General features: G+C 40.5%; 2 protein-coding genes across 3 annotated transcripts in view; one reads left to right on the forward strand and one right to left on the reverse strand.

Annotated features, from left to right (window-relative positions):
- The window catches only part of tmprss13a (transmembrane serine protease 13a), a 39,588-nt gene extending 33,936 nt beyond the window's left edge, over nucleotides 1-5,652 (reverse strand). The window contains exons 1-3 of the mRNA XM_088344938.1: nucleotides 5,504-5,652; nucleotides 3,444-3,525; nucleotides 1,941-2,084 (exon numbers count right to left, since the gene is read on the reverse strand). Coding sequence (XP_088201064.1) covers nucleotides 1,941-2,084; nucleotides 3,444-3,525; nucleotides 5,504-5,652 — 375 coding nt within the window. The remainder of the gene's footprint in view (nucleotides 1-1,940; nucleotides 2,085-3,443; nucleotides 3,526-5,503) is intronic.
- Nucleotides 5,073-24,526, forward strand: fxyd6 (FXYD domain containing ion transport regulator 6). 2 transcript variants are annotated; one of them, XM_088345777.1, is made up of 8 exons: nucleotides 5,073-5,186; nucleotides 11,806-11,859; nucleotides 14,272-14,295; nucleotides 15,127-15,162; nucleotides 17,192-17,266; nucleotides 18,960-18,996; nucleotides 19,124-19,173; nucleotides 20,408-24,526. In XM_088345777.1, exons 2-8 carry the CDS (start codon nucleotides 11,811-11,813, stop codon nucleotides 20,443-20,445), a joined length of 309 nt encoding a protein of 102 aa, XP_088201903.1. In that variant the 5' UTR covers nucleotides 5,073-5,186; nucleotides 11,806-11,810; the 3' UTR covers nucleotides 20,446-24,526. The 2 variants fall into 2 exon arrangements, with proteins under 2 accessions (XP_088201903.1, XP_088201904.1); XM_088345778.1 differs by having other exon boundaries at nucleotides 5,082-5,186; nucleotides 11,754-11,859.
- Nucleotides 24,527-27,373: the final 2,847 nt, after the last annotated feature.

Here is a 27,373-nt window from a genome sequence, read left to right on the forward strand (position 1 = left end):
TACATGAGGGCAAGGAAAAACTCAAAAACCTCAACATGAGGAAAATGAAGAAACCTTGAGAAGTCAAGTCCTGTTTATTTGGGACGCCCTTCATCACAAAGAGTCTCAAACGGCTTCACAGACCACAGACTATTGCAAACCACAGACTATTATGACACCATCCCCTGATCCAAAACCTACATCAGGGCAAGGGAAAACTCAAAACCTCAACATGAGGAAAATGAAGAAACCTTGACATGGGACAGTCTCAAAGGGCTTCACAGACCACAAACTATTATGACACCATCCCCTGATCAAAAACCTACATGACGGCAAGGAAAAACTCAAAAACCTCAACATGAAAAAAATGAAGAAACCTTGACAAGGGACAGCCTCAAAAGGCTGCACAGACCAAATACTATCGCAAACTACAGACTATTATGAAACCATCCCCTGATCTAAAACCTATATGAGGGCAAGGGAAAACTCAAAAACCTCAATATGAGGAAAATGAAGACCTTGAGAAGTCAAGTCCTGTTTATTTGTGAAACCCTTCATCACAAGGAGTCTCAAAGGGCTGCATAGACTACAGTTAATTGCAAACCACAGAATATTATGACGCCATCCCCTGATCTAAAACCTACATGAGGGCAAGGGAAAACTCAAAAACCCCACCATGAGTCAAGTCCTGTTTATTTGTGACACACTTCATCACAAGGAGTCTCAAAGGGCTGCAAAGACCACAGACTATCATGACACCATCCCCTGATCTAAGACCTACAAGAAGGCAAGGGAAAACTCAAAAATCTTGAGGAAAATGAAGAAACCTTGAGAAGTCAGGTCATGTTTATCTATGACACCCTTAATCACAAGGAGTCTCAAAGGGCTGTAAAGACCACAGACTATCATGACACCATCCCCTGATCTAAGACCTACAAGAAGGCAAGGGGAAAACTCAAAAATCATGAGGAAAATAAAGAAACCTTGAGAAGTCAGGTCATGTTTATCTATGACACCAGACCACAGACTATCATGACACCATCCCCTGATCTAAGACCTACAAGAAGGCAAGGGAAAACTCAAAAATCTTGAGGAAAATGAAGAAACCTTGAGAAGTCAGGTCATGTTTATCTATGACACCCTTAATCACAAGGAGTCTCAAAGGGCTGTAAAGACCACAGACTATCATGACACCATCCCCTGATCTAAGACCTACAAGAAGGCAAGGGGAAAACTCAAAAATCATGAGGAAAATAAAGAAACCTTGAGAAGTCAGGTCATGTTTATCTATGACACCCTTAATCACAATGAGTCTCAAAGGGCTGCAAAGACCACAGACTATCATGACACCATCCCCTGATCTAAAACCAACATCAGGGCAAGGGAAAACTCAAAACCTCAACATGAGGAAAACGAAGAAACCTTGAAGTCATCCCATGTAAAACAAACAACATTTCTTGACCTATGTTTTTTCAATAAATAACAATCAACGTTTGTATGATAGTTCATGTATTTTGCCACGTATTCAAAACAATATTTTATTTATTTTTTTACTGAATAAATGTTTTTTTCACACCAGGAAAGAAATATAACTCACTGTCCCTTTAACCAACCAGACACTGGGTGCTCAGGGCCCCCAAATCTCTTCAATATGTCATTATCAGTATTTCTCACCCGGTTTTAAGTAAAAATATTCCATCAACTTCCTCAGAACACGAAGACACATCAAGGAAATGGAACGTAAGGTTTTTAGCGAATAAGGTTTCGGTGTAAGAGAGAGAGAAGTCGAAAGTCCCGCAAAAAAAAAGTTAAAATATAATAGAAGTATCGAGGAAGAAGTTAAAAATGTTCCTACCAGGTTGAGCTTTGCCATCGGAATGAGTAATCGCGATTGAGAAGTCACCTAATAGGTGGAGTTTCTTCATACCCACAGGTGACAAAATCCAACTTTCCGAGCTCACCTGAACGCCTCTCGTTTTCCCTCTTTCATGCGAGTAGGGCGTGTCCGCCAGTTCGCGCACCAGTCCGACCAGTTCGTGGACCACCGGGGCTGGTTTCCTGTGACCCTGGACCTTGTGTTTTCGCGTGTCGATCGAGCGTAGTTTCTACACAAAGAGCGAAAAAAACAACACGATCAAGCGTAGATTCCGTTTGCAATTTCGCTTTAAGATACGAATATTGCATGTATTCGGATCTCGAGAGTTTTTTAGAAATTAGTCATGGGTGAAATGTGTGGAATAAACAAACCACGCGGCGGTCTTTGCAACACGTGGTTTGTGACGTCAGGACTACTCGGCTGATTCAGGAAGAGCCGTTTTTTAAATTTTCCCTTGGGGTGTCCAACAGGCGGCCTGCGGGCCGTAACAGGCCCATTAAGTTAGTGTTTTTCAACCTTTTTGAACCAAAGTACAATTTTATTTATAAAAAAAACGTTCTGAGGCACACTGTCCGTCGAAACTTCATTTTCAAACATCTCATCTCATTAGCTACACCACTTATCCTCAGTAGGGTCACGGGGTGCTGGAGCCCATCCCAGCAATCATCGGGTAGTGGGCAGGGGACACCCTGAACTGGTTGCCAGCCAATCGCAGGGCCATTTTCAAACATGTATGTCAAATATTTCACTGTACTACCTCATTCACAGATCATTAGTATATAAAAAGAAGAAAATAATACTTCAAAATAAAAGAGAATGATGTGCTTTGTTGAACGAAATAAGTTATTAAATGTACTGTGCTACCTCATGAGCAGATAACTAGTCTATGGAAATCTACTGCCACCTACTGATATGGATGACTATTACAGTTCCTCGTCTGAAATAAACTTTTCAAGTCGAAGTTGCACAACATTGAGTAAAGTCCGTCAAATTTTTGGAGAACCGGCTCTTTTGGATCGGCTCACTAAAAAGAGCCGGGTCTTTCGGCTCCCAAACGGCTCGTCTGCTTTTTTTGGTTTAAATGATATTTTCTCAATAATAATAATAAAAAAATCCCCACCGAATTATTTAGTAATTAGAATTTCATATGTTTTGCAGTGGATTCCGGCAAAACACATTAAATATTATTTATAATATTCATAGATCTGCAAAAAATACAAAACAATTGTAGTTTTTACCCTCTGGACACATTTAAAGTAAAAAAATGACTCAAAATCACTGAAACGATAAAATAAAGATAAAAAAAATGAACTTTTCAGTGTTACAAATGATAAATGTGATTGTTTCTGTTGTCTGAATCCATATAGTAACAATGATCATGTAACATTATGCACAAATGACTTAAAAAAGAGGAGAAATAAAGAAAAACATACTGAAATGACAAAGATGTCAGAAAGCTACGAAAAAAACAAAAGGAAAAGAAAAAAGAGGAAAAAGAAAAAAGCAGGAAAAAAAGGAAGCAACAAATAAAAAAATTGAAAAGAACAAAAGAAGACACAATAGTGTCATGATGACTGAATAATTTCACCTGTGCCCGCTCGTTTGGCGCCAGCCACTGCTGGCTTCCTGATTGGTTCCCTGTCCTACTTAAGCTGCGTCCTTTCACTCGGCTGTTGTCAGTCCGTCACCAAACTTCTGTTCCTACAAGGCAAGCATTTTGACTCTGACTCCCATCGGTCCCGCTTTTTCACCCGTTTTCCACCCGTCCATTCCTGATTTCCCTGTTTGTCTCCAGCTACGACCTGTTTTCTCACCCCGACCACGTTTTGCTCTTCCGTTCCGGCTCACGACCTGTTTTTGATCCCGACCACGTTCTACTCTCCCGTCCCAGCTATCGACCTGTTTTTTCCGTCCTCGACACCACGATCCCCCGCCCTGGAAGATCACTTTCCGATTCTGTGAGCGGCTTGCTTCCTGCGTCCAGCAAGCACCGGATCGTGGGCGCTGCCTTTCCTCTTTATCTCTATAAACTTGTTGTTAACGTTATGCATTTGGGTCCTAATTCCGTTCTGGTTGTGACAAGTTTTTGGTTTTGAGTTTTATAAAATAAATGATAAATAATGCTGAAGAATTAGCCTTTGTCCGGGGAGCGGGTTTGTTGATTTTTGTCTGTGAATTGTTGGGAATTAATCTCAAAATGTACCGTTTACCAAATTGTTTGAATGAGTTATCTGACTCCATTAACTTTAATACAACCTACATTCACCCAACAATTTATGCGCGCTCGTTTCTTGAGGGAAAAGATGATCAGGGAAGCCGACATTTTCACAAAGGGACAGATTTATTTTGCCTAAAAATTTAACTAAGTGTACTCCATCGAAAACGGCAGAATTAGTGTCGTTGGAGTCTCTGGGAAGCCATTTTTATCAAGTCTTTTAGCTCTCTCCTATCCACCATCTTCTCCCCGCACAATGGTGTGCTGACTCCTCCCATGGGCGTGCCAAGGAAGCCCCCCCTGGTGCGTCGCGATGTCTGGAATACTCAAAACAACACCGAGCGTTTCTACGTCATCAGGGCCTTTCTGCGTCTGGATGTGCCGATTATCTTATCAGCCTTACGTCCCGTTCCCGCCGTTCCTGTAAACAACATTTTCCACCAGGGTGCCCTGACCTGGCGCCACAGCCAGGTCAGTGAATATCTCATCTCATTTCATTAGCTGCACCGCTTATCCTCAGTAGGGTCGCGGGGGTGCTGGAGCCCATCACAGCTATCTTCGGGCAGTGGGCAGGGGACACAGGAACAGACAACTCGCTCGCTCATTCACACCTAGGGACAATTTGGACCGGCCAATCCACCTGAAATGCATGTCTTTGGAATGCGGAAAGAAACCGGAGTGCCTGGAGGAAACCCACACAAGCACGGGGAGAACATACAAACGCCGCACAGGAAGTCTGGTATCAGTGAATATATTTTGCATTAAATGTAATTTGTAGTCAATTGTATAAAATCCTTTATAGTCCAATTATAAAATCCTCCAGTAGTGTGGCTCTTCAAACATAAAACTATTTAGTCTCTTTGAGTAAAAAAATGTGCCAAGACCCTGGGTGTCTTTGCTCTATGATAAAGACGAAAAGCGAAGGAGACTAAAAAAATATAAATCTATAAACCTCCTGGATTGATATTGTCGTCCATCCCCTCTTTCTCATTCCTCCCCCTCCTCTTCCTCCCCCTCGTCGTTCTCGTTCTTGCTCCGGTCTAGCCTGCCCCCTCCATAAACAGATAAGAAGACCTGACGGGTGGATCATTTTTTCGTTCCTGCAAAAACTAAACGGTAAGTCGCTCAAAATATTGAAAAGTATTCATTTGTAACCGCAATGTCAATTATGATTCGGGTGCGTTTATTTTCCCCACCGGCGTGACCGAAAAAAAAAACCCATTAAACAATTGAGAGATGCGCACCGTGGGTGTGTCTCGTGGTTCGGTAAATAAACAATAGCAGCTCGTGGACGAAATAAAAACACGCGTGTAAACGCGGTCGTGACGATATTGAAATGAGATGCAGTCACGGACGCCTTCTTGCCGCCATCGGGAGAGCCACAGGTTGAAAGCGCGCACAGGTCACGAGTGGGTTCTCGTCTTTTAATATACGATTTTTTCATATCTTTGGTGGTTGACGCCCCTTGGTTTTGATATATTAAATGGACGTTTATGGTCTTCGATGGGTGATGGCCACTCCCTTCGCGTTTCAGTCGGACACTGTTGCCATAGTGATAGAGGGGAAAGAAGACGGGCGCCATCGTGCGGGTGTTTGCCGCTAGGGGGCGATTTTAGGTTCGGTGATTCCCGAAGCAGGGGTGGGCAAACTACGGCCCGCGGGTCACGAGCAGCCTGGCAGGCTTTTTCATTTGGTCCAACTCAAATATAATGACAATTTAGAGCAGTGGTGTCAAACTCATTTGAACTCGGGGGCCACACGATAGAAGAAACATTCTGTCAGGGGCCGGACTAGTAGATTAAAGAAAAAGAGAGATAAAGAAATAAGAGAAAGAGGGAGGGAAAAGGAGAGAGGGCGGGACAAAGAAAGAGAGAGAGGAAGAGAGCGTGAGAAACAAAAGAGATAAAAAGAGAAGTCGTGAGAGAGGGGGAAAGAAAGGGAGAGGAAGAAAGAAATCCAAAGAGAAATAGAAAGCCAGAAGGAGAAAAAAGAGAAAAAGCACCAAGGTTAGGAAGAGAGAAAGTGAAAAGAGAGAAAAGGAAAAAAAGGAGGAAAAAGAGGGACAGAGAGAGTGAAAAAGACAGACAGTGGGAGAAAAGGGGTGGAGAGAGAGAGAGAGAGAGAGAGAGAGAGAGAGAGAGAGAGAGAGAGAGAGAGAGAGAGAGAGAGAGAGAGAGAGAGAAATACAAGTACAGTGTCTTTGTTCGAGGCACCTTTCTTTGGCAACATCAAGTGGACATATTCCAACCTGCAGCTTGTTTTTCTATTGCGCTTCTCTGAGTGTTGTCTCACGGGCCGGATTCAATCCCTTAGCGGACCTGATCTGGCCCGCGGGCCGCCTGTTTGACACCTGTGATTTAGAGCAAAGGTGGGCAAACTACGGTCAGCGGGTCACGTGAAGCCCGGCAGGCTTTTTCATCCGGTCCGAGAAACCAAAATACTTGAAATATAATGACAATTTAGAGCAAGGGTGGGCAAACTACGGTCCGCGGGTCACGTGCAGCCTGGCAGGTTTTTTCATTGGGTCTCAAAGTCAATTAAGTCGGGGGCCGCTAAAACTAAGATCCGGGTGGGGTTGGGCCGAATGAGCTTTTCCACTGATAAAAAACATTCCTCTGCCCTTAAAGGGACAGTGTTTTAGATGTTTCCACTAGATGTCACTGTGGTGTGTAGTGCTACCAAAAATGAGTCCAAGGAAGACTACAAACTAGGGAGACTGAAAAGGAGCAAAAAGCATCCTTTTGTAATGTATGTTTGTAGTGTTTTACGATAAACTCTTTCAAAAATGTATTCTTTATTCTTGTATTTTGTACTTTATTTGTTCTTGCACTTAAAATTCAATATTTTTTAATGATATTTTGTTGTCCCGTGCAGGGATTCCAGTTGCTTAGTATGAAAAGTTTAAAGGAGTTCAAGGATTTAAAATAAATGCTCTTATAATTTAGTAGAATTGTCAAAAACCGGACCCAAATGCGTGACGTTTCTCACACAAGCCTTTTATTTTACGGGAAATGGGGAGTCATGCACGTTAGGCAGCAGTCTGGCGTGGAATGATAAGAAACTAGAGGCCGACGAGTTCGATACCAATTGCCGGAGCAGATATCGGACAGCTGGGGTCGATACCGGACACACAGGACTGATAGTAAAACTTGATATCGAAATAAAACAGGACAAACTAGACGGGAACGAAAACTGGAGAGAATAATAAACAGGACAAAACTAGACGGGAACGAAACTGGGAACCGATATTAAACAGGACGAAAATAGACGGGAAAGATACCAGACAGGGAATACCAACAGGAAACAGGACCGAGTCAAAACCATGTCTTGTGGGGCAGAGGTTCGTTGACGGATTGCACCCGAAGAATGAGAGCACTGAGCTTGAATAGACAGAAAGCCTATCTGTCAATGAGCCGCAGCTGGCGCCACATGGGCGGGGCCAATTGGGCAACCGTGACAAGAATATTGTTTTCTTTTAATGTATTTTTTCGTTTTTTTGCATAATATGACATTATTATTGGTAATAAACAGATCAAAAAGACCTTACCTCTGTTTTCCTGCATTTTTATTTATTTTTCACTTCTTTTTTTAAATATTTTTTCCCTTTATTTTATTTTTTCCCTAGCTTTTTACCTCTTTCTTCTCGCTTTTTCCTCTTTTGTTCTCCATTTTGCTTTTCTTTTTGTTTTGTTTTCCCAATTGGCTTTTTACTTTTTTCTGTTTTTTCCCTTTTTCATGTAATATATAGATAAAAGAAATAAAAAACAATCGTAATAAGTCTTTGTGGCCAAAGTGAAAGAGTCCCTTCTCTAAAATTCCCATCACTACGTCAAAGGAATATTCTGAGCACAGACGCACACACTCCATGCTGTAGGGGGCAGGAGAGTCCACACTAGTGTCTGCTGACATATACAATATTGTATGAATGGGATAGCATATGCGCTTCCCAGACTGCCCTCATTACTACATCCACTTTTCGTTAGGGGCAAAGTCTGTCTGTTGGTGGGAACTGTCCACCCTCTACCCCCCTCCAATGTTAACACCCCTAATGGGACCTTCTACGCGCTGCCTAGACTACCGTCACTACTACATCCATGTTCCTTTAGGTGGGCAGATCGTGTCTGTGGGTGGGCACTGAAAAATATGTTAATAAATCGGTAATAAATTATTCCATAAACTGTATTATTTGGTCCTTCCTATTGGTCCAAAAACTTAAGCAAAATAGATTCACTATTTTATAAATATGTATAATAAGAAGCTCATATGAAGTAAGCTGATGTTGTTGTCGGCCATCTTGCTACTCCCCAAAATACAAGAAACTGCTATTTTCATACCTTTTATTCTATTTTCTTCCATTTGTCTTTTTGTCTCCTTATTTTTCTTTTCAAAATGATGAAGGTTAGTTTTGGTCCCTTTGAGTCTGTAGTTTTTGTTTTCCTTTGTGCTTTGTAACACTCATTTTTGGTCGAACTACACTACGCGAGACACACACTGTCCCTTTAACTTTGATATTAAGACGGGGACCCCTGCACTAATATATGTACTAAGCGGCATATGGGAGAAACCCCCAAAATCCCAGCTTTTTATAAGCTAAAATGAGAAATTGATGCGATTGACGTAAATGAAACTAGGCCAAGGTCATGCGGCGTCCTTGGGGAGGTTCCGCGAAAATTCGTTTCATACTAAAAATACTAAAAACGGGAACATTCCGAAGATAATAGAACAAAAAAGGGGTGACTAACAATGGTGAAGCAGCGCATGTAGACTGACGATCTTTATCTTGTGTTTTGGTGGAGGATTCCATGCCACGACCGGAACAAACAGGGGACCCAAATGCGTAACGTTTCACACAACACTTTATGAAGGGATGGGAGGGATCGGGGAGAGAGGAAAAAAACAGCGATCTGGTACTCACTGGGCAGGTGAAACAGGAAGCCCCCGCGGCCGGTGACAGGTATGATCGTGGATCAGAGGAAGTCAAGTAGCTGGGACAGGAGAACGGAGCGTGGATCGGAACAAGTCAGGTAGCCGGGACAGGAGAACGGAGCGTGTTCGTGGATTGGAACAAGTCGAGTAGACAGGACGAATAACGGAGCGTGGTCGTGGATCGGAACAAGTCGGGTTACTGGGACGGGAGAACGAAGCGTGATCGTGTATCAGGAACAAGTCGGGTAGCCGGGACGGAAGAATGGAGCGTGGACGGAGATCAGAACAAGTCAGGTAGCCGAGATGGGAGAGCGAAGCGTGATCGGAGATCAGAAAAAGTCGGGTAGCTTGGACGGGGGAACGAAGCGTGATCGTGGATTGAAGCAAGTCGGGTTGCTGGGACAAGAGAAAGGAGCATGGTCGGAGATCGGAACAAGTCGGGTAGCCAGGACAGGAGAAAGGAACATGGTCGGAGATCGGAACAAGTCGGGTAGCAGGGACAGGAAAACGAAGCGTGGTCGGGGACCGATACAGGAAACAGTGGACGGAATCAGGCCGGATACAGGAACAGGGCATGTAGACTGACTATCTTTATCCTGCGTTTTAGCGGAGGACGAAGCCTAGTCGGAGATCGGAAAAAGTCGGGTAGCTGGGACAGGAGAACGAAGCATGATCGTGTATTGGGAACAAGTCTGGTAGCCGTGACGGGAGAACTGAGTGTGATCAGAGATCGGAACAAGTCGGGTAGCCGGGACAGGAGAACAAAGCGTGGTCGGGGATCGATACAGGAAACGGGACGGAATCAGGCAGGATACAGGAACAGGTCGAGATCAAAATGGGATCCAGAGTTAAAAGTGCTTGCCTTGCATGCGCTGAGGTTCGCTGACGGACTGACAAAGAATGAAGTGCTTAAATAGGGAGAGGGATAATTAGGGAACGAGTGGTAGCTGAGGCTGAAAGAGTGAGCGCAGGTGAGGGCAATTAGCAGGCAAGTGACAGAATCGCAGATTAGTATAGCTAACAAATAGCATTAGTCAAAAATGTAAACATATGCAGTATAAATGCTCATAAATTCTTGAAAATGCTTGAAATTATTTCCAGTGCTGTGTTTCCTGAAAGTCTGACTCGATAGACTGTGCTTGAAGATGAGTGTGTAAAAATGAGGCCGATGGGGGCTCCAGCCTTCATTATCTAGTTGTCATGTGAAGGGTTACTGCCCCCTACCGTCACATCCAAGAGGACAGGTTTATCAGAATAGTCATGGGAATTTCGGCTCTTTTGGCTCAGCTCACCGAGAAGAACTGGCTCCCAAGCAGCTCCTGAAATTTTGGGGTGATATATCATCGATAATATTAATAAAACATTCACCAAATTATTGAGTTATTTCATGTTTTGCAGGGGACCCACAAAAATATTGTAAAATACAGAACAATTTCAACTTTTTACACACTGAACAGTTTTAAAGTTGGAAAACGACATACATCACTGAAAATGCTAAACAATATTGAAAAGAAAATAACTCTTCAAGAGATTAAGAATTTACATTTCTATTTTGTTTCAAAGTGCGCTTGAATGTTTTGAGCTAAAATTGAAAATGTGAATAACTAGATAGATGTCTAGATAGATGCCTAGATGGATGTCTAGATAGATGTCTAGATAGACATCTAGATCAATGTCTAGATAAATAGATGTCTAGATAGAGGGATAGAGAGATAGATGTCTAGATATCTATATAGCCAAAGATAGGTGTCTAGATAGATAGATAGATAGATAGATAGATGCATAGATAGATAGACGTCTAGATAGCTGTCTAGGTAGATGTCTAGATAGATAGATGGCTGAAATTCTAGATTGATAGATGTCTAGATAGAGGGATAGAGAGATAGATAGATGTCTAGAAAGCTGGATAGATGTCTAGATGTATAGATAAATGTCTAGATAGATGTCTAAATGTCTAGATAGAGGGATAGAGAGATACATGTCTAGATAGATGTCTAGATAGATAGATGTATAGATAGATGTATAGTTCGATAGATGTCTAGGTAGATGTCTAGAAAGATAGATGTCTAGATAGATAGATGTCTAGATATATAAGGATAGAGAAATAGATATATATGTAGAGATAGATAGATGTCTAGATAGATAGATGTTCAGAAGTCTAGATATATGCCTAGATGTCTAGATAGATGCATAGATGCCTAGATAGATAAATACTTTATTCATCCCCGTAGGGAAATTCACATATTATATTGATTATTCGATTGCGTTATTCTTAGCCAATAACGTTTTTTAGTCTATACGGTATGTTGGGGTATACGCTGACATTCAAACATCTATCCAGTGATATCCAGGTAATAGCTATTTTATCTTTGGACGCATCTCATTTGCTCCTTTCCTTGGCGGAGGTCACGTCCGCCAAGTGCTCCAGTGTCTCTGGATCTCAACCGTATCAACTTGGACTGTAATGAACCATTAGTGGAATTTCCTTCCTGCGATTACATTACAAGCTAATCGATAAGGGAGACTTCGCTTTAGCTCGGTGATGTCATGGCGGATGCTAATTTTTGGGTGAAAGTGCACTTTCTCGTTTTTGTAATTGAATGAAGCTCAGATAACTCCGCCCCCTTTTCCCATATAAGATCGCCGGTGCGTTCGACGGCCTTGTCCCGCGCGGGAATTTGTAGACTGTGTTGAATGCATCAGGGGATTCGCTTCACCGAATGCAGCACAGACATTCCCGTTTTTTATGTCTTTTAGGTTCATTTTCTGCTCCCCTCACCCACCTCTTAATATTGGTTTTCATCAACAGTTGCCATGGAAACTGCCTCTCTCTTCTTCTCTTCACTCCTGGTGTGTGTGGCTGGTAGGTATATGCACAGCGTCCTGTAAGATTTTTGAATCAAATGGTTGGATTCTAAACATTTGGAAGCATTTTTGTCAAAAAGCAGCATTTCTAATACAATGAAACAAATGGATTTTCCATGTGTGATTAATATATTTTCAAATGATTAGAGTTGGCCAAAAAACAACGGTGTCAGGATCAGGACCCAAACGCATGACGTTCTCACACAAGCCTCTTATTTTACGGGAAATGGGGAGTCATTCACGTTAGACAGCGGTCTGGCATGGAAAGACAGGAAGCCAGAGGCCGACGAGATCGATACCAACTGCCCAAGTAGATATCGGGCAGATGGGGTCGATACCGGACTGGACAGGACGGACACGATAGATAAAGAAACGGGATATAGAAAAATAAACAAGACAAACTAGACAGGAACGAAAGCAGGAGAGAATAATAAACAGGACAAAAATAGACAGAAACAAAACTGGAAACCGATATTAAACAGGACAACAATAAACGGGAACAATATCGGACTGGAAATACCAACAGGAAAACGGGATCGAGTCAGAAACCACGTCTTGCGGGGCAGAGGTTTGTGGACGTACTGACAAAGGGTGAGTAAGAGCACTGAGCTTAAGTAGACAGAAAGCCAATCTGTTAATGAGCTGCAGCTGGCGCCACACAGGCGGGGCCAATTGGGCGCCATGGCAATCGTAACAAATGGGTTTTAAGTCATGAATATAGGTCTATTTTTAATTCAACAAAGTGTTTGTCAAAAACTATTTAAATAATGGCTTGCTGAAGTTGTCTACTATAAAATACATAAAATTAATTCAATACAAAAATAAGCATAATTGTTTTTACAAGAATCTCACTTATGTACTTTACTTAAACATTATTACTTTATTACCCCTTTTAAATGTAATCCATATGTTCTTTTAGTGCGTCACTGTTGTGGATTAAAAGCCCGGCGTCTCCGGGACGAATATGAAAGTGGCTTGGATGAATGTCGCTGAACAAATGCAATAAGGGGCGTTCCCTCTATGCCATATCTCGTCTCTGCCTATGTTTTGGGGCTACGCCCAATGGCGTCCTCTCCAAAATCACACATTTTAATAAATCCACGTATGCATTTTAAAACATTTCTCTGAGAAATAATGCTCACTGATGATCTATATAAAGTATACAATTCAAATCAAATTGATATTTAAAGCACTTTTAGACTATATATTATCACTCAAAGTGCTGTATAAAGTCATTCAGCGTACGATAAGACAATAAAATCCCCTAACCCAAAACACAGAATACACAGACACACACAAACAAAAATAATTATAATAGGAAAGATGTACGATAGTGATAAGGCACAGACTGACCAGTGAGGAAAGGAACCCGATGGCAGCAGATACCCTTAGGATTTTCAGCTTTTGAACCACACCATACCGGTGTTCTCCCCAATGAGGAAACATTGAAAAATAAAAATATAAAAGGAAAACAACTGCACAACAAAATATTAAAATGTGAATTAAAACCTTAAATGTGCTACAGTCGAAAAATATAAGTTAAACATATCTCAAAAGTCATATTTAAAAATCGGTCATGATACTAACAACACGTGTTTAACATACTGACTCATGTATATGAATTTACAATACTATTATTTTTTTGGACAATATTTTCACGTTTTTCTTTAGTCATATGACAAAATTGATCAAATGGGTAAAATTACCCAATATACTCATTTCCGTTACATTAAAAAAAAGATCAGAAAAACAATAGTTGAAGTGAGCAAAATGATCTACCACTGAAATATAAATATAAAAATTGCAAAATAAAACCCCAAAATCTGGAGTAAAATATGATACAGTAATAGATCAGAAGTTAAACAAATCAAAACTAAAAAAAAAAAAGATCCATTAAAAGCTCTATTAAATAAGTGGCTATTTAGCCTCCTTTAAAAAATATCTAGGGTCCCTGAAGTCCTCAGACCGTTCTGAGGTGGCTGAATGCTGCTTCCCCATAGCTGCAAGTTTTCATCCTAGAACCAGTCAACAAACCGCAAGACCTCAGGGGCCACGGGGGCCGATATAATGCAAGAAAAACAAACATGTGGGATGGCCCAAGACATTTAAAAAACTAGTTAAAACACCATAAAATCATCCTGAAACGCCCAGGGAGCCAATGGACTGCTGGAAATGTTATTTTTGGGAAGACCGGAGAGCAGGGCATTTCAATAATCTAAAGGAGAAGTTATAAAAGCATGCATCAGCTCCTCCTTGAGGGCCTTTCGGTGCGACGTTCACACCAAAACGGCCGATTGCAAAACTGTGTCACGTGCTTGATGTCTGATGCTATCTGGTGAATTTTCCGAAGCAACACGCTAACTCTCTTTTCCCCACTGTTATGTCTGGAACCCGTGCCGATTATCGCCAGCCGTAGCAGACGTCGATGTTCAAGGTGAGTGTGTCCAATTTCACTTCAACTCAGTGGTCGGGAACCTAAAATGAGGCCATTGCTATCGTCTTGAATCATTCAGAATCTGAACTGAGTCACTGAGGCGGTTAACCATGGCAAGCCGAAAGCAACACTGATTTGAAAAGGGTTCAATCCAGTATATTTAGGGCACATTCTCAACTACAGTTTACAATCACGGTGTCACACCAAAATACCCTGTTTTGGGCTGGTAAAGGATTTTATACATTTGACTATAAAGGATCTTATACGATTGACTACAAGTTACATTTATAGAGTTTAATGGAATAAAGATATTTTCTGACTGTGCTTTAATTCAATGTACAATAAAAGGTTAGGCCAGGCTGTGTGAAATGCTTAAGTGGCAGATGTTGTGTACAGGACGAGAAGTAGATTGATTGGGTGAGAGGTAGAGATGGGCGGAACTATGCACACACATAGCGCAATCCACTCACTTCACTAAATATATTGGTATCCTTTTTGTTTGCAGTGTTTTGTGACATTTTTACAAAAGAACTTTGCTCGCACCTTGTTTTGAAACCATTATTTATGACAAAAATGAGCCTAAACACATTTTACCTTATATATATATTTATATATTGATATGGGACACAGAATCTGGGATTATTCTTATTTTATAGATTTTATCACACCATTTAACATCACACAGTGAAATTAAATGCGGTGAAGAATTAGCTTCTGTCTGCTTATATGACTATTTGGATTAAATAGGTTCCCAACCCCTGCTTTAATTTATATTTTCAAGCCGGGAAAAAGAAAGTGTGACTGTAAAAATGTGTCTTTGTCGCTTTACAGATGAACCAGAGAAGGAGGAAAACCCTTTTGTCTATGGTCAGTATATTTTTATTTCATGCATGTTCAAACCAACCACCTGGGCTTGAGCATATTGGGTTTCTTTTATTATTGTTATAATTATGATTACTTTTGACATAACAGGGTTGAAGATTAGTTTGGGGCAGGCTAAATAGCTAAAGATGGAGAGTGTTGTCAAAAAATCCCAATATAATTTGACAATTAATTAATTTTTTGGGGCAGTTAGGAGTTCTGTAAAATCATAATCCAAGGCATAGCCAAAGTAAATTGAAGGCTGTTTTTAAACTGTGTGTGTAATATGGACGCTTTTAGTCTCATTTGTCCCAAACTGAAATAATCACTGTAAGTGCTACTAAATATGACTATTCTAAGTTGGAAACCTCTAAAACTTTTTCAACTGTGTATTTTACTTTAACCAATTTTTAGACATTGTGAAAGAGTTGTAAATGGTTGACTTCTCTTTTCAGAAGTAAAAATGGATCCCGAGTTCTATTACAGACGTTTATTTTCACCTCTGATTTGAATACACATTGCAAATATGAACACAGGCTGCCCTACATAGGAACGAGATTCTGGATGATTGTTCGTAATTGAATTTGTTCGTAAGTAGTATTCCACTCATGAAATGATTCTTTCCAAATGTGGTTTCATTAAACCCACGACTGTCCAGTGTATCCAACTGGGTCAAATGTTTACTCAAAAAAATAATTCCGACAGAGTAAAAAAAAAAAAAAAGTTCGCCTAAAAGCATTCTACACTGTTAGACAATCCGTGTTGTATTCCATTCGTTTTGCCCCGTTAATCCCTTTTAAAAGTAAACAAAGCCGTAAAATGATTTCCAATATGTCCATTTGCCTCTGACTTTTTGATTGACACCACTCTCGACCAATTGCAAGCTTTATTTACAATCCTTAGCCTGCCATAGCCTATGATTGCCTGGATTGAGAAAACAAACATGACTTAGGTCGAGCTTCAAAATTTTTTAGCCAATAGTGACCGATCATAATGATGTTTTACACATTGGTTAGGTCATGAATACCAACATAAATATATGCATGTTTAAAAAAAGTGAATTCAGATCAGAGCTGGAAATAAACGTAAGTGATGCAAATCGGGATCCATTTTGAAGCGCGATTATAACCTGTGAGTGTGCACAATCATTGATTGACTTCTAGATAGAGAAGTCAAACATTTACAATTCTTTCACACTATCTAAAATTGGGCAAAATAAAATCCACTGTTGCAAGGGTTTTAAAGCCGTAAACAAGTTTTCTTTAAATGGCAACTATTGGAAACGTCTAGACCTACCCTTAGAAAAACGTTTAAAATCCAGAGTTTAGTTTTTCACATTGAGATCTGATTTGACAGGGGACCAGTTTACGCCTTATGATATTGTCCCAGTTGTTTTCCAGCTAAGATTACTCAATGTTAGTAGCACTTCCAGTGATTATGTCAGGACCAGAACGGAAACAGGACCCACTTGCGTTACGTTTCTCACAATTTTATTAAGGGAAAGAGGAAGGGGTGCGCCCACGATCCAGTTTTCGCTAGGCGCGGGAAGCAAGTCGCTCTGAACGAGGAAGTGGATCTTCCGTGGCGAGCGATGGCGGTGTCGGGAACGGAAAAACGGGTCAGGACATCACGTGATCACGAGAACGCAGTATAAAAAGCCCAGCGTCTCCCGGACGAATTTGAACATGGCTTGGATGAATATTGCTGAACGAATGTAATAAAGGGCGTTCCCTCTCTGCCATATCTCGTCTCTGCGTATGTTTTGGGGCGACGCCCAAACGACGTCTTCTACAAAATCACAAAAGCAATTTCGGAAGCGAGACGTAAGCCAGGAAACGAGAGTAGACGTGGTCGGGGACAAAAGAGGTCAAAAGCCGGGACGGGAGAGTAGACGTGGTCAGGATCAAAAACGGGTCGACTGTTAAGGGTTTAAGAGTGTCCCTCATTACAATTATTAACGTTTTTCTGCCTGCCTCATCCTAAAATGAAGCATTTTTTTCCTCTGTTCCTATTTACTCACTATCCTTCTGTGTAGACTACGAGAGCCTGAGGATTTGTGGCCTGGCTTTAGCTGTGGTGCTCTTCACGCTTGGAATTCTCTTAATTCTCAGTAAGTCAACAAACTTGTGATTTTGGGGTGAAAACTTGTGTATGACTGTCGAAGTAATTCCTGTTTGGCTAATGGATTTCACGAGGGCCAGTATTTTATCATTATTATTATTTTTTTTTGCATATTACTGGATTTTGTGTTAAAACAAGCAATAACTGTCTTGAACTTAATAAGAAGTTACATTTACTCTGTTACATGTCCTTGAGTAAGTTTTGGGACATGTTCTACTTCTAGAAGTATTTTTAAAACATTATATTTTTTACTTGAGTAGATTTGTGAAGAGGAAACTGTACTTTTACTCCGCTACATTGAACCCGTTACCTAAATCTGCTCCATGTAAGTACACGTCTGTCTGTTATTTTGTCAGCGACAAATACAGACAGACGTATAGATACTCAGTACTTGAATACTATTTTTACTAAGTACTTTTAGTGAAGTATTTATTTAGATGACTCCTTTTTACTCCTACTTGAGTCATATTATTCTGAAGTAACTGTACTTTTACTTGGGTACATTTTTGGGTTACGCTATCAATCCTTGCGTATCAGTTGTCTATGGTCAGTGCTAGGCTCAGCACAGAATAGTTTTTCCATTTTCCCCTTCTTATTTTTACAGTATATATTTTTTCCCTCCTTTTTCATTTGTTGTCCTAGCGTTTTACTTATTTTTTTCGTTTCCCATTTTACTTTTTTGTTTAAGTTTTTCTTCGTGTTTATTTTCGTAGCTTTTTACTTCTTACTACTGCTTTTTCTTTCTTTTTTATAAATGATAGTTATTTTTTATTGCTTTATTGTTTTTCAACTTTTTTTTCTCTCTCATTTCATTTTTTATTTCATTCTTTGTTCTCTCTTTCTCCCTCCCTTTTCTCTTTCTCTCTATGTATTACTGTCCCTCTTTCTCTTTCTTTGTCTCTCTCTTCTCGCTCTTTATTTTTTCCACCATTTCTCTTTCTTCCTCTTTCTTTCCTGTTCTTTACCTCTCTCTCTCTTTATTTCTCGATATCACTGTCTCTCTTTCTCCCCCCTCTCTCTTTGTCTCTCTCTTCTTGCTCTTTCTCTTTATTTTTTTGTCTCTTGTCTTTCTTCCTCTCTCTTTATTCCTCTATATTGCTGTCTCTCTTTCACACCCCCTCTCTTTGTCTCTCTTCTCGCTCTCTTTTTTTGTTTCTTGTCTTTCTTCCTCTTTCTTTCTCCCTCCTTCCACTATCACTGTCTTTCTTCCCAACCCTCTCTCTCTTTGTCTCTCTTCTCGCTCTTTCTCTTTATTTTTTTTGTCTCTTGTCCTTCTTCTTCTTTCTTTCTTACTCTCTTTCCTCTATCACTGTCTTTCTCCCCAACCCTCTCTCTCTTTGTTTCTCTCTTCTCACTCTCTCTTTATTTTTTTGTCTCTTGTCTTTCTTCCTGTCTTTCTCCCCAACCCTCTCTCTCTTTGTTACTCTCTTCTCGCTCTTTCTCTTTATTTTTGGTCTCTTGTATTTCTTCCTTTCTTTCTGACTCTCCTTCCTCTACCGTCTTTCTCCCCAATCCTTTCTCTCTCTTTCTCTCCCCCTTTAACATACTAGTCCAGTCCCTGTGAGTTTTTTTTCTCTACCATGTTTGACACCCCTGGTCTAGTGGTTACACAGTGGACTGTTATGATAAAATGACCTTGACAATCATTTGAGGTCATTAACAAACACGCTTGCCTTTTCAAGGTCGAAGGTGCCGCTGCAGTATCAACCAAAAACCCAGGTAAGCCCCCCCCTTCTAAAAGACAAAAAAAAAAAAAAAAAAAAAGGAAAGAAACGCTTTTGCTGCACCGTTTGATACGTGTGGTTACCGTGGCGACCGGTGGCCACCTCTCTCCTCTCCCTCGCAGGGCCCCCGGAGACGAGGAGGCGCAAGAGGAAAACCTCATCGTCTCAAAGGGTGAGACGGCCCTCCAAATATTCAAAATCACTTAGAAGTTATATTACTGTATTTTCCGGATTATAAGGCACACCCAAAAACGAGAGGTTGATCGATTATCGGGCGGGCCGATATTTGGGAATTTGACGGATATCGGTATCTGCATTTTTTTCATTTGATAAGTCGATGATTAAGTCTCATGCAGCCGAGAGGCTCTCTTGCTCCTACTCCCTCATGCTACCCACCCCATAGCCAGAGATTCTCTCTTCGGGTTTTACACAAATACAGTAGCTCCTAATGAAGTCTCAATTTCATGCACTTTACAATCCAGTGCGCCTTATGTGTTCTCAAGGTTTCTTCATTTGCGTTTGTCCTCATTGTGGGGATATTTCTAACTTTAATTTAGAAAATTGTTAGGATTGCAATCCATAAACAAATTTGCCTCCAGGCGTTGCTTGTGCTCCACCATAAAACTATTTTTTCTCTGAAGGATGATAGAATTTACTGCACTGAAACAAAAAAAATACATTACGTCATTACTTTGAGTTCTGATATGAATTTCTAATCCCAAGAAATTAGTCACAAAATTATGAGCACTGGAGATTATGAGAGATAGACTGCTGAAAGTTACTCGCACAAAAAGAAAGTTTCCCGCTATAATGCTTGTCGATTTGGGGGGATTCCCTTGTACGGAAAATAAAAAAAAAAAAACGCTCATTCCTAAGAACAAGCAAACATGGAGTACTTGTCGTTGTGGAGAGATTTGGTCTCATGCTCCGAATGGTCGCAATGTATGGCCCACGTGCTGAACTCAGGGCTGCTGGCCAGGCAGGAGAAAAAAAAGCGAGCTATCAATCAACTACTCTTTTTATATGGACCAGGGACGCTTGACCAGATCATGCCTCCTTGGGCGTGGTCTCAGATAACTGATGCCACCAGGATCGGGTGACGGTGTTTGAAATGGCTAGACTTGTTAGAAAGCCAAAGAAGTGAGAATTTGCGTAATGTTCTGTACTTGAGAATGTCTCTCCAAATCAACATAATTACATAGGGTGAGAACATTATTTTATCAAGACATTGCCTTGGATTGGTGTCATAATAGTCTGTATATCCCTTTGAGACTTCTAGTGGTTAAAAATCATTCGAATAAACTATGAAAGAAAATAAAATAAAACACTAAAGAGGTGCACCTTATAATCCGGTGTACCTAATAGTACAGAAATTCGGTATACACGGCTCTTTTTTTTTTCCTTAGCCGCAGCAGCCGCCAAAGAAACACCGGCGGAAAACTGAGGCTGTGCCTCTGCTCTCAGCTCACACTGCCTTCTTGTTTTATTTGACATGATTCCACGACATCATACCCTCTTAATATGTGTGACACAACAAGGTGAGGGTATATACCGTAATTTCACGACCATGAGGCGCACATAAAAGTCTCCGATTTCCTTCAAATTGTGCCATGCCCTATAGTGCAGTGCGCCCTGTGTGTGGTATCAAGCGGTGGACTGAGCTGGGGACACCCTGAGGCTGCTAAAGGGTGAAGTGTGAGTCACTGGTTAATTCTAGCCGAAACCTATCTTGCCTTCCATCAAATGCTTTCCATGTTTTCATCCGCCATGGTTTGTTGACTTATACGCTATGCGGCATGACATGGAAACCGAGCAGTTGCGAGAGAATTGAAGAGGAATGAGTCGATGGTTGGGCAGCACGGCGGCCCAGTTCTGAAGTCATGAGATCAAACCTCCTGTGCGGGGTTTGCATGTTTTCCCTGTGGGTTTCCTCCAGGCACTCTGGTTTCCTCCTAAATTCCAAAATCATGCATGTCAGGTTGATTGGCCTAACCTAATTGTCCCTAGGTATGAATGAGCGAGTGAGTTGTCTGTCCCTGTGTGCCCTGCGACTGGCTGGCAAACAGTTCAGGGTGTCCCCTGCACACTGCCCGAGGCTGGCTGGGATGGGCTCCAGCACCCCTGCGACCCTACTGTGGATAAGCGGTGCAGATAACGGATGGATTGATGGAAGCTTGTCTGTGTTGTGAAGCGGCCCCAGCAGAGGGCGCCCACACCCGATAACAATTTGCGCCCTATGTATGTGTTGAAAAAATAGAACCAGCACTGGAGACTCCGCCTTTTAACAAGGTGCGCCCTATGTTCGTGAAATACGGTAATAATTCCTGTACATAAATCGTGAAAACCAACCTTTAGCCCGTCGTGCTTCTTCGTGATCGTAGCAGTCCTCAGTGATCTTCTTGTGCCTTCATGTCGCCGTCTCTCACTTTGATGATCCTGTAACATTGTTGATACCGTCTCAGCTAATAGCACGTTTGACACAAAATGGTCTCCTGACCTAAAACCGGTGTCTGTGTGGTGTGTTCCTGTTTTGTACCCCCAGCTACTACCGATTAGGGCAGGGGTGTCAAACTCATTTTAACTCGGGGGCCACACAATAGAACAAACATTCTGTCAGGGGCCGGACTAGTAGATTCAAGGGAAAGAAAAAGAGATAAAGAAATAAGAGAAAGAGGGAGGGAGGAGAGAGCGTGAGAAACAAAAGAGATAAAAAGAGAAGTCGTGAGAGAGGGGGAAAAGATAGGGAGAGGAAGAAAGAAATCCAAAAAGAAATAGAAAGACGGAAGGAGAGAAAAGAGAAAAGAAAGCGCGAAGGGTAGGAAGAGAGTAAGAGAAAAGAGAGAAAAGGAAAAAAGGAAGTGAGAGCAAAAGAAGTTAAAAAGACACAGAGAGAAAAAGAGACAAAGAGCAACAAAGAAAGAGAAAAAGAGAGACACAGAGAGTGAAAGAGACAGAGACAGAGAGTGGGAGAAAAGGGATGGAAAAGAGAGAGAGAGAGAGAGAGAGAGAGGGAGAGAGAGAGAGAGAGAGAAATAAATAAATACAAGTACAGTACAGTGTCCTTGTTCGAGGCAACTGGCTTTGGCAACATTAAGTTGACATATTTCAACCTGCAGTTCGTTTTTCTCTTGCGCTTCTCTGAGTGTTGTCTCGCGGGCCGGATTCAATCCCTTAGCAGGCCTGATCTGGCCCGCGGGCCGCCTGTTTGACACCTGTGGATTAGGGTTTAGCCTTTTAGCTAGCACTTTAAAAACTGCAAAACGACAAATGAATGGTTTATAAATTGGTTGTTACTAAGCCTAAATAAAATACTTTTTTTTCCCGTAATCAGTCCGTACAACCATCCTACTGCTTCGCCTTGTCGGTGTGATAAAAAGGAGAAAGATACTAAATGGGCTAATGCTTGTAGACTGTGATATTAATAAAGTCTACCAGAAAATATTGTCGGAGCTCCACCCTATTGGTTTACCCCAATCCAAGTATGTATATGCAAGTACTGATACCAGGCGTCAGTATTAGTGCTGATCATATGATTTTTTTAAGTTATCAGTACTTGTGGTGCCGCTAGTGGCCCACTTATCAGGAACCTGAAGTTCAAGATGCCATTAGAAAAACACAATATTAAAGGAAAGTATTATGTAGGGGTTAAAGTTTTTAAAAATATTTTTTGCAGAGGGAATGGAATTGTATGTATCAAGCATTTCAGTATGTGGTATCGGTACTGATAACTGCTTAAGATTTGGTATCGGTCTGAAAAATTGTCAAACAGTTGAGCGGAAGTCGACCCGAATGATTTTCTACAAAATGAAGTCAAAGCTCGGCATTTAGAATAATATATTAGAAGAATTTGATTTGAATATCAAAACCTGCCCCTGGGGCAGCCATTTTGAGAATGCTTTTGACCAATCAACGTTCACCTGCTTTCTGAAGCAGAGCCATGATTGGTCATTATCAAAATGGGCGATGGATGAGAAACGGTGGATATTTCGTCTTCACTCATATTCCACAGACAACAAATACTGATTTTGAACGACTAGAGGCCTACACAACAAATCAGTGTTGCTGGCGCCATAAAACTGTTTGATTGTGGATGATGGACCCATGTGGGGGAGGCAGAGGTGCTCAAAAACAAGGACAGTATTTACTAACAAATCCAAGGATCAAAGTGGCAACAAAGAACTAGGCACAAAGCAACTCAAATATCCAAACAAGAAATCAGAAACAAAAACGAAACTTGACAAAGTTCAAACTAGAAACGACGACTAAAACTGGAAAACTGCAATGAGCAACGTAACAAAGCTCCTCCCCCCTCCCCCCACCTAGTTGGATCCGGCCATCTCTGTCCCTCACCCCCCTCCGGAGGAAAACAAAGCCTGCAACAAGGAAAATACAAACATCTTCTTTGTTGCTTTATCTTCTTTGTTTTCTTTTATACACACTGTAAAATGTGAAACTGGAGTGCCACGTCCAATTTCGTTGCCACAATATGTTCAACCCATGTTGTAACAATGACAATAAAGGTATATTCTATTCTATTCTATTCTAACAAAGAAACATACAAACCTGGAATTGTTTTGGAATAAGGAGGATGACAGGAGGACTCAAAATGATCCGACCAAGTTTTCTGAAGAAAATGGTCCTTTTAAAGGGTTCAGGATACATGGGCAAAGGTGTGTGATCATTGAAAGCCCAGTTCAAAACCCAGTTGGCGTCCTTTGGTGGTGAGAGGTACCCAGACCCTAAGTTAACCTCCCCCTCAAAGGTCGGATAGAGGAAACAAGGCGCGACCGTAGGGATTTCTCCAGGACAGGATCCAAAAGCCACGGCCGGGACAGGGAAGCCTCCCCCTGGGTCCTTAAATGGTCTGGGCTTTGCAATTCCACACCACTTTTGTCCTATATGCCGTTACCATGTCAGGATTGTTTGTCCATTATGGTTTGGACACTTTTCTAGTTTTAATTCCTGGTTTGTTTTTGTTTCTTATTCCTGTTTTTTGTTAATGACCATCTCCCCTTGGCTCCTCCGCATTTGGGTCCACCCCCATCATCTGTTTTTCGGAAATCCTTTGGGCTGACTTCCACTTTAAGGCTTTATAACAATGACCTCTTTATAAGCATTTGTAAACTCTTTCTAAGTGTAGTGTGTTACTGGTTTTTGCTATGTCTTTTCATGTTGTCAGTTGTTCATAAAATGTTTGTTGTACAATATATCGAGTGTTTCACGGTACGTACAGATAGCTTACAGACGAGTATATAGAGTTTGTATGTATGGAGGCGTCCGTCTTTCTTTATATATGTATCGGTGTGATGTACGAGACAATCGGACCTGCTTACATCAACAGTAATTCGTCCATTTTATGAGAGTTACTGCAACAGCTGCCTCACTGCCGTCCCCTCAACTCCGGCTCCACCTTGTGGCCCACCTGTAGACATTCACAACAGCTTTGGTTTGTAAATCCAAATGAGGCCTCGTTGTATCGCAACGTGTCTTGCTTTTTGGCATACATGAATAAATCTGTCAGAAGACTCGTTGTAATCCCTTGTGCTAATTTTGACATTTTCATTTTGACTATTATATAGCTTATTGCCAAGAATTGCCCGCCAAATGGGCCTTATTTCAAACGAAAATCGTGGCTTAAGACACATTCAAAAATGTCTAATGGAATTTAAGAACCAAACCTTATTCAGTGGTCTCCAAACTTTTTCAAGCGTCAAGCTACTTTTTGTCAATAATTAGCATAAAGGGCACACAGTTCGATATGAATTTCTAAAACACAACCTTAGCGAGATGGCATGCTAAATGGTCAAACAGGTAGCTTCATCGTTAGCTAGAAAAGTAAACAACCAAAGAACTAAAAGTGAGCTTGGTTGCTAGATAAAAGTAAACAGCCGGATCGAAAGTTAAAAAAAACTGGATAGCTAGCAAGAAAGGAGGCCGCAATGTAACTTCATAAATAGCAAAAACAGGTAAAATGTTAGCTAGATATCATAAAAAAATGTAAAAAGCAAGTTTAATGGCAGCTTGATAAACATGTAAAAAACCTAAAATGAGTAAAAAGCCAAAGAGAAATGAAAAAAAGCTAGATAGCTAGCTAAAAAAAGGCCAAACTAGCAAAGAAAGGTAAAATGTTACCTAGATAGCATGAAAAAAAATGCAAAAAGCTAGTTAGATAGCTTGCTAAACAGCTAAAAGGTAGCTTGATATTTAACTAGAAAGTTAAACAGGTAAAAAACTAAAATGGAGATAGCTGACTAGCTAAAAGAGTAAAAGGCCAACTAAATAGCTACAGAGAAAGTTAAAAAAAAAGCTAGATAGCGAGCAAGAAAAGAGGCCACAATGTAAAAATACAGAGAGAAATGAAAAAAAGCTGGATAGCTAGCTAAAAAGAAGTCCAAACTAGCAAAGAAAGGTAAAATGTTAGCTAGATAGCGTGAAACAAAATGTAAAAAGCTAGTTAGATAGCTTGCTTAACAGCTGAAAGGGTAGCTTGATAATTAACAAGAGGTAAAAATCTAAAATGGAGATAGCTGACTAGGTAAAAGAACAAAAAGCCAAAGAGAAATGAAAAAAAAGCTTGATAGCTAGCTAAAAAGAAGGCCAAACCAGCAAAGAATGGTAAAAGGTTAGCTAGATAGCATGAAAAAAAATGTAAAAAGCTAGTTAGATAGCTTGCCAAACAGCTAAAAGGTAGCTTGATATTTAACTAGAAAGTTAAACAGGTAAAACTAAAATGGAGATATCTAACTTGCTAAAAGAGTAAAAGTTTAAGGAGAAATGAAAAAAAAGCTAGATAGCTAGCTAAAAAGAAGGCCAAACTAGCAAAGATAGGTAAAATGTTAGCGAGATAGCATGAAAAAAGTGTAAAAACCTAGTTAGATAGCTTTCTAAATAGCTAAAATGGTTGCTTGACATTTCTCTAAAAAGTTAAACAAGTAATAACTAAAATGAGGATAGATGACTAGCTAAAAGAGTTAAATGTCAAATGAATAGCTACATAGAAAGTTAAAAAAAGGATAGATAGCTAGCAAGAAAAGGCCAAAATTTAGCTTGATAACTAGCAAAAAGGTAATTGTTCACTATTTAACACGTAAAAATCTTAAAAAGCTAGTTAGATAGCTTGCTAAATAGCTAAAAAGGTAGCTTGATGGTAAACTATAAAGATAAACAGGTAAAAAAATAAAATGGAGATAGCTGACTAGCTGAGGGTATAAAGTCAAAGAGAAATGAAAAAAAAGCTAGATAGCTAGCTAAAAAGAAGGGCCAAACTAGCAAAGAAATGTAAAATGTTAGCTAGATAGCATGAAAAAAAGTGTAAAAACCTAGCTAGATAGCTTACTAAACACCTAAAAGGTAGCTTGATATTTAACTATAAAGTTAAACAGGTAAAAACTAAAACGAGGATCGATGACTAGCTAAAAAAGTTAAAAGTCAACTAAATAGCAACAGAGAAAGTTTAAAAAAAGCTAGATAGCTAGCAAGAAAGAAGGCCAAAATTTAGCTTGAAAACTAGCAAAAAGGTAATTGTTCACTAGATATAGATGTAAAAATCTTAAAAAGCTTGTTAGATAGCTTGCTAAATAGCTACAAAGGTAGCTTGATGGTAAGCAGCTAAAGGTAAATAGGTAAAGAACTAAAATTGATGTAAATGACTGAAAGTAAATAGCCAGATAGAAGTAAAAAAAATAAATAAATAAAAGAACTCCAGCGCCGTTCAAAAAAACAGAACCTTACTTTCAAACCCTAACGCTACCTCCAACTGTTTTTCGAAATCCTAAAATTGGTTTAAAACCCTACCCAACAACCCAAACTCTAGATCCCACCCCAAGCCCTATCCTAGCTGTAACCCTAGCCCTAACCCTGTTTCAAACTGTAACCCTAGCTCTAAACCTATTTTGGAACCCTGCATTCAGTTTAGGACCCTAACATGGAGCGCAAACCCTAATTTCTAACCCTAAACCAGGGGTGTCAAACTCATTTTAACTAGGGGCCACATGATAAAACAAACATTCTATCGGGGGCCAGACTAGTAGATTAGAGAGAAAGAAATAAAGAGAAAGAGAGTGAGAAACAAATCAGATAAAAAGAGAAATAGTGAGAGAGAAGGGGAGAGCAAGAGAGAAAAGAGGAAGAAGATGAAAAAGGGAAGAGACAGAAAAAGAAGGTAAAAAGACAGACAAAGAGAGAGGGTGGAAAAGTAAGAGAGAAAGAAAGAGAGAGAGTGAGAAACAAATCAGATAAAAAGAGAAATAGTGAGAGAGGGGCAAGAAAAAGAGAAGGGGAGAGCAAGAGATAAAAGAGGAAGAAGATGAAAACAGGAAGAGACAGCAAAAGAAGGTAAAAAGACAGACAAAGAGACAGAGAAACAAATAAAG

Source organism: Urocampus carinirostris, chromosome 10 (genome assembly GCF_059441175.1).
Source record: "Urocampus carinirostris isolate Australia breed hairy pipefish chromosome 10, RoL_Ucar_1.0, whole genome shotgun sequence".
NCBI lineage: Eukaryota > Metazoa > Chordata > Actinopteri > Syngnathiformes > Syngnathidae > Urocampus > Urocampus carinirostris.

What these genes read in the sequence shown, in the direction of transcription:
- fxyd6 (XM_088345777.1), top strand. Translation starts at nt 11,811, where the DNA reads ATGGAAACTGCCTCTCTCTTCTTCTCTTCACTCCTGGTGTGTGTGGCT. An exon ending in ACTCCTGGTGTGTGTGGCTG is followed by an intron (nt 11,860 to 14,271) that starts GTAGGTATATGC and finishes GATTATCGCCAG; the next exon opens with CCGTAGCAGACGTCGATGTT. An exon ending in AAACCTCATCGTCTCAAAGG is followed by an intron (nt 19,174 to 20,407) that starts GTGAGACGGCCC and finishes TTTTTTCCTTAG; the next exon opens with CCGCAGCAGCCGCCAAAGAA.